This window comes from Sander lucioperca, chromosome 6 (assembly GCF_008315115.2).
Source record: "Sander lucioperca isolate FBNREF2018 chromosome 6, SLUC_FBN_1.2, whole genome shotgun sequence".
Lineage (NCBI taxonomy): Eukaryota > Metazoa > Chordata > Actinopteri > Perciformes > Percidae > Sander > Sander lucioperca.
Window position 1 is genome coordinate 17,014,966 of NC_050178.1, and position 16,988 is coordinate 17,031,953.

Genomic DNA, 16,988 nt, shown 5'->3' on the forward strand with positions numbered 1-16,988 from the left:
GCTGCAACTTTTCCCTGTGACGTTCTAAAACGGTTTTGTCTCGTCGTGAATCTTTGGTCTGAACTGGGCTTAACCGTCCTCTGAATTAAAACATCAGGGAGAGACCGGAAAGAGCAAGGATTGACAGAAGAAGAAGAAGTGCTGACCATGATGTAAGAGGCGTTAATGTAGTCGGTGCCTTTGATGCCGGGCAAAGGTGCTAGGCCCACCCTCGCTCGCTCCGCTGCACACAGAGAGACAGAGACAGAGAAGGGGAGGGGGAGAGAAAGAATAGCCATTAACAGGTTATCATAACAGACCAATCACTACCATCTCTATGTACCATTCTTCTTTAATGGAGATACACTCAAATGTATTCATTGAATAATGCCAATGGTTTCTAAATGCAGCTGATTGTATTATTTTCTGCTGTTTGGTAATTACTTCTGGAGATACAGTTTCATTTCAAATGTAATATGTTTCTAGAGTGTAACACTTACACGGCACCACGGAGGAATTTCGATTTTTCTCTTTGTTGCACTCCTTCTGAGCATTGAAGCATTCCACGAATCTGGTGTTACACTGTGTTACCAACTAAAACATAAAAGAAGAAGAGAAAGTGGGTGGGTTACACTTCGTCAAACTTTTAAATGGCATCACAACACATACGTTATTTGCTTATACACAAGATTTGGGGAAACATGCTTTGTATTGTACCTTGATGTCAAGATAAAATTGTACATATGTGTACTATAAACTATTACAATCTTTTATTGTGATCAAAATGTATGTATCGATAATGATAATGAGCTAGTGATCTAAACTGGCTCATGATGAGACTCATTGTTGTTTCATGTAGATGGATGGATGGATGGATGGATGGATGGAAAGATAGATAGATAGATAGATAGATAGATAGATAGGTGAGTGGATGGAAGGATGGATGGATGGATGGATAGATGGATAGATAGTCTTTGTTGTCCACTGAGGAAATTTGTTTTCCCAGTCTGAACAGTGCCTCACAAATATACATACATACACATACAGTACACATATACACCCTCACCCCAAACACCCTATGTTTGTGTATAATGTTTACACTAACTGTGCTTAATGTGGAATGAATAGTAAATGCCATCCGTCCCTTCACCTTGAACTGTTTCTCCAGATGTGTCCGCCCGCTGTGTCCGGGTGTCGTGATGCTGTGGAAGTAGCTGGGAAGCTGGTTGGCTGACACTTCCGTCTCCTTCCCCAAAATGGCTTCCATCAAGGCATCGTGGATGAAGATGTACTGCTCCTGGATCAGCCAAACGGTGACAAAAGACAAACATGATGTTTAGCAGCTGGTATGGCAGATGGTGTTTGGCATGCCCAAAACCATAGAACCAAAGTATCAGTTATAACTACATATTGGGGTTTCCTTATGACTTGAAACATGGCATGCAGCAAATTGACTGTCCTCCCTGCGAAAAGACTTTGAAAAACACACACACACACACACACACACACACACACACACACACACACACACACACACACACACATACATACATTCTGAACATGCATCCTCCTAAACAGTTGGAATATGCAGTTTGGTTTGAAGCAAATAGTTATTTTCAGAGATAAAAAGAACGGAATTCAGAACACATACTGAGTAAGTGGGTGAAGGCAAATAAAACAGCTAGAACAGTCATATAACGATATCACGATATCCGAAATGTAACACGATATCTAGCCTCATATATCGATATATTGATCAATTGCCCAGCCCTACTGTCTTTGTCTAAATGTTGTACAGGGTAGCAGAAACCCCAAGAGGAAACAATAAGGCATATGCATATGTTGTTGTCCATGCTTTTATAACTCAATAGCTACACTGCGAACAAAAGTCTCCCAGACGTTAGGTTCCCACACAGACACAGAGGCCGCATCTCATGGCCCTTATTTGATAGCTCCTCGACTCCTCGGTCCTCATTTGAACCGGAAGTTGTTCCGTCCCTCCTTGATTGAAGGCCGTCTCAAAGCTCTTATTTCTGCCCCGAGGACTGAGGAGCGTCCATCGAGGAGGGATCATCGAGGAGCTATAGGCGAGGAGACACGAGAGCAACCTTCACGGAAGCCGTGCAGCTGAAGGAGTTGCTAACTCCGCCCAAACAGCTGACGTATTCATGTGACGCTTGAGGGGAAAGGACGTGTAATACCGCAAAAACCCATTTGCTCGTTTGCTCTCTCCTCCGGTGATTTCCTCGCATCTCGCCCGTGCCTCCTCGGTGGGAGGGACTAAGACGCGAGGAAGGGAGGCAAGTGGAAGAGTCGAGGAGCCAATTTAATCAACATGAAATGCAGCGAGACATACAAACCTCAGTCTGGACAAGGTAGTTGCGCTGGGTGCGTATGTGTTTGAGGAAGCCCAGTACATTAACTGTGCTCTTGTCCTTGATCTGCTGCAGCATGCTGTCTATGACGATGTACGTCCCCGTCCGACCCACTCCAGCACTGCAACACAACACAAGCCAGAGAGATGAGAAGAATGCTACACATATGGGAAATTAGTAGAGATGATCCGATACCATTTCTTTCTTCCCAATACCGATTTTGATACCTGAACTTGTGTATCGTCGATACTGAGTACTGATCCGATACCATCACTGTATGGATGTGATATGATTGCTATCTTTGTTGCGCGGCCTGGCTCAGGTTAAAGCTTTAGTGCGTAACTTTTTTATAATAATGAACGTCCGTTACATTCAAGCGATTGCCAAATGAGTTGATACAAAGCCAATTAAGAGTATCAGCTACACAAAACTCTCAAAACTTTCTCTGTATTTCTCAGTACGGCTATGTTCAGAAAGAGGTGTTGTCCTGTGACTTTTGCGCACAGAAAGTCGAGTGAAGATAATTACCTCTTCTGAAGAGTCCATTATGTTTTTTTTTAATCCTCCGTGTCCTCCTTGGCTACTAGCAACTGTGTGGAGGAGGGGTTGGGGGTGAAGCGCGATCACGGAAGGCTTGTGTCATGTGGATGCACTGACAGAATTGTTGTCATTACTTAGAATTCCTCATTGGGGAGAGAGAAACTACACACTATAGCTTTAAGCTCTTTGTGAAACATGAACAAACACAAACAATGAATGCTGTAGAATTATTATCCAGTTATACTGTATACAGTCAGTCATAATGAAAAAAGAACAGAACTACTGTAAAGTAGATTTTCTTCAGGGCAAGTATCAGATCAGTGCATTGACTCCAGTACTTTCAGATACAGATACCAGCGTTTTAGGCAGTATCGGAGGCTTTTTCCATACTGGTATCAACATCGGAACATCTCTAGAAATTAGCATTCAAATGGATTTGGAATTACTTTTAAAAGCATTGACTACAGAGGTGACATTAGAAAGCCTGTCAAGAAATGAGGGATTCAGACATCAACAAGCAATATTGCAAAAACATAGTCAACACTTTAAATGTGTTTTCCGAAGACATGCATTTCATTCACTGCTGTACACAACTTACATGTACTTGCAGAAGCCGTTTTCTGTCTCGGGTGGTTCAAAACTAAAATCCCTTACATTTCTATTAGTTGCTTCTTGTGGGTGGAGACAAATTTGATAGCACAATGTCTGGGGTCTATGTATGAATGCATGTATCTAAATAGAGGAAAAACCTGGTTAATAAAAAAAAATAAATAGATAATGCACTTTCTGATAAAATGTCCTTCAGAAATTGCAAACTCATTATCAGCACGGCAGTTTAGCAAAAACAAAACACTAATCACTCAAGTCCAGATATATGATGATGATATTTATGTGTGTATCATTGTGGGACTGCAATCATGACAATCATAAATATATATAATATATACATGTTTGGATTTGGTGTGTGTGTGTGTTTAGTTTTATTTATTTATAAAGGACAACGCACATTAATTAACATTTCTGTAAATGTGCCAGTGTTAGCCAGCCAACTAATTTTCAACTGTAGTGTGTATGTGTGTGTGTGAGACACGGAAAGGTGTGTCAGATGTTTGTTGGGTTATCAGTTGATTGTTAGAGCAGATGATGCGAGAACATTTTCTGTGTGAACAGACGATACAGTTTGATCTCATCTTATCTTATGAGTGCACAGTGGCAGATGCATAGAACTTTGGATTAGGACGGCAGAGCAGATAAAACCAGATTTAAATAAGCCTTTTGTAAACAAGTTGAGCAAACGGCTAAACCACTTTTGACTTCACATTCTCATAAAGAGTGCTAAACACGGAGGGATTTAGTTTAATGTAACTAACATTTCACAGTATGGATAACATTAGCATTAGTTAATGGAACAAAATGAAACCATGTGAAGTGAGATCACGGTGTAAGGTATTAACAGAGAAATGGTACAGTTACACATGTATCAAAATTGTACCTTTAACTACATATCGTGGCAGATCCAAGATGAAGAATTGGGCATTGAATAAAGTCATAAAAATATATTTAATAAAAAAACTCTGATTCTTTATTGCCTCTATTGAATATTCCATTCACAGTACTTCACATTTCCTCAAGGGCTGACTAGGCTGAGCCAATGATCCTCGCCCACTGCTTTAGAATATCTTGCAGGGATTTGTCGACGGTCGTGGAGTAGTTTTCGCCCAGGAGCAGGTTAGGACAGAATTGTCTAATTGATGTTTTGACTACATTCTCTTTAAAGCTGTATGCCTCAGTTTTGGCAGCTTCCGTCACTTGCATGCATGTGATTATCCTGTCACCTGTGACTGTATTTCAAAGTGTGTTGTCATTTATTTGTGACATAACTGTGAATAAACGATGACCATAAGAAAGTCCACTTTTGACATGCCCTTTTACTGGCATGGTAGCCATGTTAGGGTGTGCACTCTCACATTCAAAATGAATAGTATTTCATATTTGGAAGCTTTCCCCATAAGTGATGGGATGTGTTCTTTTACTGATCAGAACTGCTCAATCCATCGAGGAAAAGAAGAAAATATAAATAAAAGAATGTTGCTGAACAGTGTCTACATGGCGATAAGTTGACAGCATGGCCACAGATCCAGTTAACACTTATACTGTTCTTACAAATCCAGGACTTTAAATGCCCTGTTGCTTTCATGCAGCAGGGCAGTAGGGTGAATGTGAGTGTGTATCTGTGTGCTCTGTTTGTTGCATAATGAGTGGGAGGACATCTGTGTGTGTGTGTGTGCCGGTACAAAATGCTAGTAATGAGTGGTGTGTCTGCAGCCACAGCGGCGAGCCACTGTGACACGTTATTATCTATGATCACAGCACAGATGATAGTGGAGAGCTTCGTCCTCGTTCTCCCCCACGGGGTCCACAGTCAGTGCACAATTACCAGCCATTTCCCTGCCCACCTTACTGTAAAATTCCCTTAAATACAAGCTGGTAACTATGACAGCAGGTTCAGTGATACTGCTTAGGCTACATCTACACTGTTTTCATTTTTAAGCAGAGTTTTGAGAGAAAAGAACAATCTCCTTCCACACAAGATTTAGCTCCGGTAGCAGAACTATTCTGCGTCCATATTAACACGTCTGACAAGACAACCCATTGTCACTCCCAACTCGTTAAATACGGACGCTTGGTCAGTGTCTCTCAGCGTCAGATACCAACTCCAAAATCACCCTTTAGCGTCTGTATGGAACGCACCGGGCAGAGCAGCAGCTCGACCGCGGCGCTGTAAGATGACGTAGTATTAAGAGAGACAACGGTAGAAAGTGGTATGAAAGACGGAAAATCTGCATAAGGAGGTCGGTTGGGGTGGCGGATGGGTCAAACAACACAGGACTTTCACCTAGGAGACCGGGGTTCATATCCCGTTCTTGTCCCGCGTCTCACTGAAACATACATTTTGTACCCCCACCCACCATCTTTTCCTAAACCTAACTGTCCCGTTCTTGTGCCCCATGTCAGTTAAACGTACGCCCTGACCAAGAGCGTCAAAAAGTGACGCCAAGAGTCCCGACCGAGCGCGTCCAAATATGACGCTAAAAGAGACTTTTTGCGTCAGTAACAAACGCCAAAGGCACCTGACCAAGCGTCTCTTCTTGACGCTATGGGAGTTGAGAATGTGTTGGACAACGCATATCACATGATCATTCACACACATTGGGCATGCGTGTACCGGTGTAAAGAGGAAGCAGATTGTCTGACGTTACTCCACGGTTGGAAATCATGGATGTAGAGGTTGAAAATACAGAAAATACTTTGGAGAAAGAACAACAACGGTGAAAAGCAGGGATTTATTAGCTTGGAGTGATGACGAGGTGGAACTGTTCCTGAAAGGTATGTAAGCCTACCTAACTGATAAGACTGACTGACGTGCGTCTACGTTTCCAAAGGTCTCTGTTTGTACCCATCCATGCTACAAAGCAACCCCGCAGTTTTCAAACCAAAACGGGGGCAGCATTGTTAAAAAATGTCTCCGTTCTAAGGGCTGGGAAAATGCTGGAGTAGTGTGGACGCGAAGTGTGTAAATGTAGCGAAATATATTAGTTTTTGAACCAAAAAGTAGTAGTGTACAGTAGATGTAGCCTTAGACATGTAGCTGTGGTGAAAGCAGATGTAAGTGTAAAAAAGCACAACGGTATAGGTGTGAAGTTAATTTGTAATATCTCTGCCAAAAAACACAAAGAATTTAATAAAATGGTGGCATTTGTTGGGGCAGTACAAAGAGTGCATTCTTTACAAACACACAAAGGATGAAATTGATGCATGTGTTTTACAATAATCGAAAAAGACCTTTTATATAATCCAAGTGTACAAAAATGAATGAAGCCAAATAGACAGACGCAGAATGACCATACTCACTATGTGTGAGGGAAGTTCAAGTGAAATGAAAGCAGTGTAGAGACATGCATACCTGCAGTGGACAAGCATGGGGCCCATGTCAGGCATCTGGGCGGCTGAGGACCTGCGGACAAAGGTGAGGACGGGCAGGGTGTACTCAGGGACACCCATGTCGGGCCACTGGGTGTAATGATACTGGAGCACCGTCCGTTCACTCTGGGCCCGTGCTTTAGGGTTCCCCTTCCCACCCTGGGTGGAAGAGAGGAAGGAAAGGAGAGGAGGGTCAACCATGGTCAACCTGTGATGCTCTCCTCCCAGCCACGTGTCTGTACAGCCACGTGGCTGTGCTGTTTTGTTTTTTAAGTCTCTGTGTGTTTAGCTCTCAGTACTGTTGTAGCTTCTACCTGAATCTCTGTGGTTGCCTCATGTTTGCATTCCTGTTTGTACTTTCACATATCATCCTTATTTACTGGTGGCTTTCAGCTGCATTGGAACCGTGCAAATTGACTGCTGATGCAAAGCGAACATTTCCTGCTGCTGCTTCACATGAAAAGCTTTCCACTGGCGGAACAGAAGGATTATTTTATTGTGAATAAAGCTATTGGAAATACAATTTGTTTGTCTTAAAGATATTGGCGCTTCATTAGAGATGTTATTCTTCAATAACAACGGGTCTAATCAACCAGATATGAACATATCGTGATTTTCCGGTCAGCAGATCAGTTTTAAATATTGCAGGGAGGAATAGTACAAAGAGAAACAGAATGCACAGAAATGCTTTGTATGTTACACATATTCAGTGTGCAGGGGTTACATGAATAATAAGAAATTCCTCAATGTGTGTTGGACAGGCGACAGGCTGTTACTGTGGTTTGTGATTAGCAGAACACGTCATCAAGGTAAACAGCTTTACCTTGCTGTGCCACTTTTTCTCTTATTCTCACCTTTTTGACTTTGGTGTTGCTCAATGTGAAGCGACGGACAGTGTAGCAGGCGTGAACTTTAGTGCTTTTCAGTGTGACTACCATGTTGCCGTACTCTTCACTGTTCTCTGTTGGCCAGTACTGGTCACACTTTCTCTGTAGAACAGTAGACACACATACACACACACACACACACACACACACACACACACACACACACACACAAATCAGATCAAATTATTGTCAACAAATTGTGGAGGGTGTAAAGTGTGTCAATTTTACTAGTATGTGTTGCAGGAAACCTCAGTCAATTTATCATTTTACCCATAAAACAGATCAAATACCTGTTTGTATCAGCGACGATGGTGTGTGTGTGTGTGTGTGTGTGTGTGTGTGTGTGTGTGTGTGTGTGTGTGTGTGTGTCACCATAGCAAAATATGGTCCCGGAGACACCTGCTGTAGTGGGAACTACCTACTTTGTCAGGTGTTTATATTTCTCTCTGTCTGTGGACAGATTCTTGTCACCGCGATAGCGTCACAACCGTGCAAGGTGCAGTCACGAAACTTTACAGGTGTGTATTTGAGATCAAAATGAAGGCTGAGTTTGAAGATGGGTGTGGAGCAATGGCGCCAGAAGTCAAGGGGTAGGAATTAGGGAAGCTACTTTACGCCCCTGGTCTAATTTGGCATTGTGGCTGGTGTCATCCCATCAGAATATGGTCTCTAGTGTTTTTGTGACAAGGTATTTTTTCCAGGGCTGAACACAGCCAGAAGGGTACCAAAATGAGAATAAGTAAATTAAATAATCTTGTTGACCTGATGTATAAAAAACCCAACCCTCTACCTTTTCATTTGAGGTACAGATACACAGTAGCATGTAACAGCCGCTGCTTTTCTATACTTACTGAGAAGGCCTACCACCTTATATACAGTGTTTGGTGTTTTAAGCCCCCAATGTCGTCTTCCAGGCAGCGCTGCATGGAAGGCAGTAGGGTTAGGCAAGAGTTAGGGTTAGGGTTAGGTGCCTTGAAGTCGACGGTTGCAGCGCTACCTTGAAGTCGACGGTGGGGGCTTAAAACACCATCAAGCCTTATATACCTCCGGAGGAATGATAAATACTTTTATAAATATAATGCTCTGTCACAGTACAAGACTCGTCCAATAATTGTTCAGGGGACACTCAGATAAAAGTCTAACGCAGCTTCCATAAACCTTGAACATGTGTATGATCAGCTCTAGCACCAGAATGCCACAGGGCCATAGACTTTTCTCGCAGTGGACGGATTTACTAGCCATAGCAGGAAAATCATAGGTGTAACGGACAACATAATTGTTGGCTTTGTGAGCCACCAGGGTTTGGGAATTGGCTCATCTAAATCAAATTTAGCCATTAGTCTTTGTTCATTTTGTTAGTTACATTGTGTTTGACAAGTCTAAATGTCTGCTGTGGATTGAGTCCCAGCCACAATACGAGGCAACTGTGTTATCCTCAGCAGTACTAACAGTTTAGGAAAAAAACTTTTAACTCGCTGCAAACATAAAAGAGTCGGTACATACCCGGCCTTTCTCCACTAAGTTGGTGATCATGACGATGATGCAGGTGTTTTGCTCCCAAACCATCCGCCAAAAGTCCTCAAAGGTGGACTTGAGAGGTCCCTGGGCTGCGATGTAAGCTTTGGGCTTATTATAACCCTAATGGATGAATGAGTCAGACTATTAGTTTGGCAACAAGTGGCATATAGAAATTACATCATTAAAGAGCCACTATTATGCTTTTTCTGGATTTCAGTGTGTTATATATAGTTTTCTATGTATGTAATAGATGTACAAGAAACACATTTCACTCCAAGCACAGACAGCACTTTTTCTCAACTGCCTGAAAAGCCTTGCCCAAATTCCTGTTTGAAATTCCTCCATCAGTGATGTCAGTGACTGACAAAGCCAGCCCAGTTTGTGCTGCCCATAGCTGCTGCCTGAGCAAGCACAGCCCGCCCAGTAACTTTTTTTTGAATTTGGTTGACCAATCACAACAGAGTGGGCCAGCTGACCAATCAGAGCAGACTGGGCTTTTCAGGAAGGCGGGCCAAGAGCTCAGACATTAGGCTCGTTCGAGATGAGCCAGGCCTGCTCAGAATCGATCACCGGTGATCTCCGCCCAATGCATGTTGGGAAGATTTGTGTCTGACTTGATCCCGACTTGCTCTGATGTCATGCACACGTAGGCAACGATGACCTCACGGGATCAAGGCGGCCGCAGTTTTGAGAGGCAGGCAGCGCAGTTGCTTTTCACCGACTGCAAGACCCAGGCGGACCCAGGGCATGCTGGGAAACGCCTGGCTCTCAGCTGATCTAACAGCTGATCGGTTCAGAATTTGAAAAGGAGTATAATAGGAGCTCTTTAAAGTATTACAATCCAAATTCTTCCAAAACTTGACATAATGATGAAAATATATCTCTGGATTCATCATTGTCTTGTATTTGTTCTTGCAGTCATCATCTCCAAAATGATTCCTGTCATCATACAAGCACACAGATCAGTGTTTGAGATATCCCAGTGGAAGCACTCACATCCACATAGTTGGCATTAATGTAGTCGGTGTGTTTGGAGTCCTTCCCAGCCAGCGGCCTGAGCTTCACCCTGCTGTGGTCATCTGAGGAAAAAACACAGAGCAGTCAAACAGTGAGCGTGTCTGTGTGACTGAAACCACGGCAAGAGCTAACCTCCACTCTAACCCTAACACGGTGCTGTCCATGTTCAGTAATGCTGCTATCTTGGTGTGCTGCCAAGGCATCGCTCCAAACCACGAAGCACATTGACCTTTGTGGTTGAAATAATGGTCAAACTGGGTTGTGTAGCTTTTTACAGACAGCTAAACAGCATGGTACCTGCCCTTTGCTACTGCATGCACTCTAATAAACACAAGGCTGAGCTGCTTTCAACACAGCAAATGGTTGTATAACACATGTGGAATATTTGGGAAGGGTACGTTTTTGCTTGGCTCATGTTGGAGCCCAGTTGGTTGGTCTTCAACTTCAGACAAATTGGGCTCTAAACGTAACAGAAATCACCAGACAAATTTTGGCCTTTGCACTAAAAGATCCACTGCTTGCTCAGGGAAATGACTATTTGAGGTCCGCTAATGATTTTATTGAACTAGCTAGATATCTGGAACAAACTTTCAAAAGTACATATCTTAAAATCTAATGTTGTGACATGACATTTACTTTGGACGTTGACGCTTCCCGGGGAATCTTAATCTATTTATTGGGCAATTATGTTTGCTTTCATGCCACCAATTGGAAAAATCATCAACAAGGTAATAGATGACCACATGGCCAATTTGCTTTTAATATTCATGATCCCAAAGGAGGAAGAGGAACTGTACAAATCTGGGTGATCCAGCTGCATTTCATCTAGAACCATCCTAATACAAATGTTTCCAATTGCACTTAGGATCCTGCATGGCTTAGTACCTTGACATTTACCGAGTACATTCATGCTCTCCAGAGGAAGAACACTAAGGCCAGCTACACACTGCCTGCGTGGCGTGAGCGTGGCGTTTCTGTTGCGTGTCAGCTGCGTGGTCTTTACACACTAGAAACGTGTCTGACGCGCTGCTGCTGCTAGCCTTGTCTGTACACATGTATGTTTCGCATTGATAAAAATGAAATACCATGTTAAACATAAATATATACTGATTTGATTACAGCAAAGACAACGTTGGCAGTATTGACAGCCAAATAGGCTACAGAATACTTAATTCTGTATTGACAGGTGCAATATTAGAAAATTGATTTTTTTACATTTATATCTGCATTTATATGATTGAGACTTTCGAACATCAACATGTCATTTATTAATATGTATTCGTGTCAAAATGACATATAAACATCTTTTCCTATTCTATTTTGCCTGGAAACGCTTCCAACAGGCTTGCGTGTCGCGTAAAAAATAGACGTCGGTTCTATTTCTAGCTTGCAAGCGTTTTCGTACTTCTGAGACGTGCGTGTCACGCAGGCAGTGTGTAAGCTCTAACCTGTTAACATAGGAGCCAAAATATATAAACGGACACGCCACGCAGCTGACACGCTCACGCGACGCAGCCAGTGTGTAGCCGGCCTAACTGTTAATTCCTTGACTTCTGTTTGTTTTCTCTCTTCACATTCTACTCTTGGAAGCATTTCCTGAGCAGTCCTTGCTACAAACCCTGATTTATAGTGAACTACAGTGAAAGGTGTCTTATTTTGAAGAGGAAACACAACTTTTAAACACCAAAATCATAAAGCTAGAGTGCGGAACTAAATGAACTTCCGTTCCAATCAAGCCCTTTCTAAGCCTATCACCACCAGGGAAAAGCTCTCTGTGTTTCTCAGTATGCCGGAGTTGTGGTGTGTGGTTTCTGTGGAGACATACCTGCACAAATATGGATTATGTTAAAGAAGTACAGACACTTTGATTCTGAAAGTAACTAAGTAAACAATGTTTTTGACAGTAATAATATACATGTTCAATACAGTATGTTTTATGGGTACTATATGAAGAACATAGGACAGGATATGCATCATGGTGTGTGCTATGGAGAGTGTACTCACAGGCCACTATGTTGATGTATCTGTTCTTGTGCTTGTTGTCAGGGTGGTTGGAGTGCTCGGACGTGATCTTCATATCGGCAGTGCACCGCTGAACCTCCTGGAAGGACACACACACACACACACACACACACCCCTACGTCATTCTGATATGTCGGTACACTTTGGTGTATGGAAAGAAATCTTAAAAAATGACTGTAGTGCTGCAAATAACGATTTTTTTCTGGATGAATGGATTAGTTGTTTGGTTTCTAAAATGTCAGAAACTGGTTAAAAATATGGATCAGTGTTTCCCAAAGCCCAAGATGACGTTCTCAAATGTCTTGTTTTGTCCACAACTCAAACATATTCAGTTTACTGTCACAGAGGAGAGATGAAACTGTCATGTCCAGCTCCCCATCCTAGGTCTTGTTTTCAGTTTTCTTTCACATCCACTTACTTTACTCACTTAATGTTTTATTTTGAAATTCACCGTGTGTTTGTGTTGCAGGTCACTTTCCTTCCGGTCTTTCCGTGCGTTCATGGACATCGGAAAAACGTTTTTCCGAGTGAAAACGTCATCATTCACGTCCCTTCCTGTCGGAATCAGAGGTGGGAAACTCGGGCCAGATTTTGCTAACCGAGTTTCCCAGTTGGTGACGCGTTGTTGACAACTGACATTTGATGTAGGCGACTTTGGTTCACTGAACATATTTCAATGACAATAAACTGTTTATTGTGGACAAATGCCTCTGCTGAGAAACATACACAGACATAACATGTTTCAGATTATTCATAAATAGGCCTATGTATTACACACATTATCCGTGTCCTTTACTGTTCGTTGTCCTGCAGATAACACAAACACCTGACGATGTGCTGTTTGTATGCTCACATAAGAAAACAGCAGCAAATTATTGTAGCCTCCATGTTTTCACCAGGTTTTCACACACCTGATGCTCTAGGCTACGCCCAACATTTGGTGGCAGTCATGCAACAAGTTGTTATGCCGAACGCCAATATAACAGAAGAAGAAGAACACACATCCCGACCATCCTAACCATGTGAACACTGGTAGTCGGAAAAACAACGTAATCACGGGGGCGGTCCCTGTTATTCCGAGGTGGCATGAACGCGCCATTTGTCTGCCTTCCCGCCTTGTGTGATCACCTTCCCAGCCCTAATGTCTTGCACCTGTGTCTAATTGTCTCCCCTCCCCCCTCAGGTGTATATATTCACTCCCTTGCTCTTTACTCTCTACTACTTTGTCTTATCCTTTTGAGTTTAGCGGTCCAGCCTTTTTCACAGTGAGTTTGTAAGTGTTTCTGTTCCTCTGCCTGTTTTTGACCTGAGTCTGTGTTTTTTGGATACCGTTGCTAGATTTACCTTTTTGTTCTGCCTGCCAGTGTTTTTTGGAGACTGTTACCTGTTTTGTTTTGTACCGTGTGTACAATAAATACTTTGTTTGACTGTTGCTGTCTGAGTCCTGCATCCTGAGTTCCTGTTTGCCCCGCCTGACAGAAACTAGAAAATATTCACATTTAACAAGCTGGAATCTGAGAATTTTTACTTACTTAAATCTTACTTTACTCAAACTGATTCAAATTCAAATTATTCAATTATTAAAATAGTTGCCAATTAGTTTAATAGTTGACAACTAATTGAATAATCTTTGCAGCTCTAAATGACTGGTTGCGTTCACAGAAAATGTACTGTGGATTCCCCAGAGGATGAATCCTAATGTTTTTGGTGACCCCCCTAACCTTTTGTGAAGTAACCGTTACCGTAAAAGTTCGCCTCAATTGAACTTGTATGCAAGGAATGCCTAAATCTAATGGAATAAGTGCACATGATGTTTTAATCTAAATGCCATGACATTTACTGAACCTATTCATGCTCTGCAGAGGACTAACACCATTTTTTATGACCCTGTGAACTTTGCTCTAGCGACACATTTGTACTTTGCGGTGTAGTGAACAATGGGCTGCTACCTGCACTTTAGACTTAAAGCCTGTTTCCAAGCCGATTGCTCACAATTGTTTTGGCATGGTATGAATGCAGCATTTGACAAATCATATACAGTGATGGGAAAAGCAGATAAGAAGTGTGCAGTAGATCTTGTAAAGAAAATAAGGGTTCATTTGCAAAAACTCTCATATGTCAAGGGAATTTCAACTGGTGTTGGTTTCTCCATTTTAACAATGGTTTTATATTTTGTTATACATCCTGCCTTGCTTTCCGTCTAAATGTACGAAATTACTTCCCATAATTTGCCACACACCATACGTGTTTTTTTGTTGTTGATCCATACTGTACTTTTTGCGTATCTCACATCCACCACATGCTGCTGCCATAACTGTCCACGTCTCTTGCACACAAGCTGCTCCTCTACATTCTAAGAAATATCTGTGTATTAACAGTTGTATGACTGTATATTTTAACAGAAATTGTCCATAGAACGTGATTCACAGTTGTATTTTTGTTTTTTTACATTTCGAATTGCATAATTTGTGCTCCGTCAACTTTTTGTTGGCCACCAAGGTTGGTTTTGGGAGATTAAAGAATGTCCACTTTGTCAAATTTTCTGACATGTCTTGCACTTTTTGGACATTTTTGAAGTTTCTTTCAACGTTTTTAGAAGTTTACTAACTGCGCAGCTTTGTATGAGAGAAATTTATATAGGCCTAACATCAAATGTTCTGTATTTTTTACTGTAGCTAAACACAACATTTATGTTTTTTAATTACGGGGCAAAGTCCGGGTAATGAGCTGCCCGAACTTTTATTGTTATTTTACGGATTGTAGTTCTACCTGTTCGGGCCGATTTCTACTTCCACAACACCTCATTCCCTCTTTTCAGTCTTTCATTCTTCCTTTTTGGCTATAGCAAGGTTCCTTTCCTTTCCATAAATAAATAGGAAAGCTTAAATAAGCTACATCCCTTGCTTGGCATAATCATTTATTTTCACGACCTGAGGGCATGGTTCACCATGTTGGAAAGTAACAGCTATGGTGACATGACTCGTGCTTAACTACTGAAAATGAATAATAGGATTCACCCTGGAGATCTTTTTCTCGTTTACTTCCTATATTTATTCTCATAATTATTTTCCTTGCTTACAGTCCTAAAGAATGACGGAGTGCAATTCTGGGCTTAGCAGCCTGTGAATATATGTCAGTGTTTAATGCCAAGTTCCTGCCAAGCAAACAGCTGTTGGCTGCTAGCTCAGCACGGCCAACAGGGAAGGCAGGCGCTGGATTTGGCTCTGACCCCTGGGCCTCATTTCCTCTGGAGCTTTACAGGCACACCGCCCTGTTTTAGCACTACGAAACATTGATTCATCATAGTAATTGGGAATGGAATTTATTTTGGGTGTAGCGAGCTTCATGGTGAGTATGTGTGAGCAGATCAGGTTGCAGGTATGATAGGATGAGATATGACTGCATATGATGTCACACAGACAGGTGATGTGATCAACAGATGGTACACAAACTGACACAGATACACAGAGGCTATATGTGCAGACAGTTAAACTCAATCACATTCACACATAAACACATCCCTTTTCTGTTGCTATCTTAGAACAGAAGGGATGGTAGATGTCAGTTAGTCAAACTTAGTGGGGAAAAAACATTGTCGTTAACTGAAATAAAAATAAAAACGTGGCATTACAAAAAATCTGATAACTAATTAAACTGTAATGTCTGTTTGCAAAACCAACTAAAATAAAATTATAGAGTAAATGTCCTTAGTTTTCGGCTTTGTCAATGTCTTTCATAAAGCAAATATATCTTTCAGAGTTGACATTTCTGACCATAGACATACAGTTTACGACTGGGAACCCAGAAATTCTGACATTCCATGACAAATTGAACACAGCATAGTCCATGGTGTCATGGCGGTACCGAAAGTCTGAAGAAATCGTATTATTTGATTATGACCTATGTGTGTCAGATAAAAGCAAGTGCCTTGCAATGGAAGGTAGTAAAATATGTAGACAATTTATTAAAGGGAAAAAGCGCGCACAAGGAGGCCTACCTTCCTTACCTTAACAAGGTAAAGGAGAATGCCAAGCCCCCCTCCCCCGAAACAGAAGCTAATCCTGGTAAAGTTAAAGGGCATGGATGTATAGGTACAGGGCCAGGCAGCATGGCGGAGACAACCGTAGGACAGAGAACACTACAGGGGTGCTTTCACCGGTGACACGATAGCTGCTGGTTAGTAAATACGCAGGAACACCAAAAGTGGGAGGAAGCGTGGGTTAATATGTGTATTAATACTGGGATAACTACACAACTGTGTGAGTCGATTGACTTCAAAAAGTTCGCCACTTTACTAAAACCAAAGTTCAAAACACCTGTTCATGTATGTCTTCTTTAGTCCATTGGCTATTTAGGTTTTTTCCTGGAACATGTCACTTACCCATTTTGCACTTACTGCGGCATCTTGTGTAGATTGTTTAAATATTTGTGCTCATATGTACATTTTATGTACTGGTGTTGTTGAATACATTGTGAATACATATTTCTAAAATTGTATGTTTTTGTTGAGTTATTATTATACAATACTTTTTCTGACATTTTTGAATCTTGCCCCTGACAAATAACCCATACTACAAAAATGACTATGGGCCAGATGTACTAACGCTTTTGCGCCCAATTCAAGCGTATTCGTTTCGCAACATGCGCATAAAAGCATGGCGAGGTAAGT

The 16,988-nt window shown here is 41.8% G+C and overlaps 1 protein-coding gene across 2 annotated transcripts in view; it reads right to left on the bottom strand.

The window, feature by feature from the left end:
• The window catches only part of ptprga (protein tyrosine phosphatase receptor type Ga), a 511,734-nt gene that overhangs the window by 12,682 nt on the left and 482,064 nt on the right, over positions 1-16,988 (bottom strand). For both annotated transcript variants that reach the window (XM_036001852.1, XM_036001851.1), the window contains exons 16-24: positions 12,302-12,398; positions 10,277-10,359; positions 9,266-9,400; positions 7,730-7,864; positions 6,859-7,034; positions 2,340-2,475; positions 1,130-1,276; positions 480-573; positions 147-223 (exon numbers count right to left, since the gene is read on the bottom strand). In XM_036001852.1, coding sequence (XP_035857745.1) covers positions 147-223; positions 480-573; positions 1,130-1,276; positions 2,340-2,475; positions 6,859-7,034; positions 7,730-7,864; positions 9,266-9,400; positions 10,277-10,359; positions 12,302-12,398 — 1,080 coding nt within the window. The remainder of the gene's footprint in view (positions 1-146; positions 224-479; positions 574-1,129; positions 1,277-2,339; positions 2,476-6,858; positions 7,035-7,729; positions 7,865-9,265; positions 9,401-10,276; positions 10,360-12,301; positions 12,399-16,988) is intronic.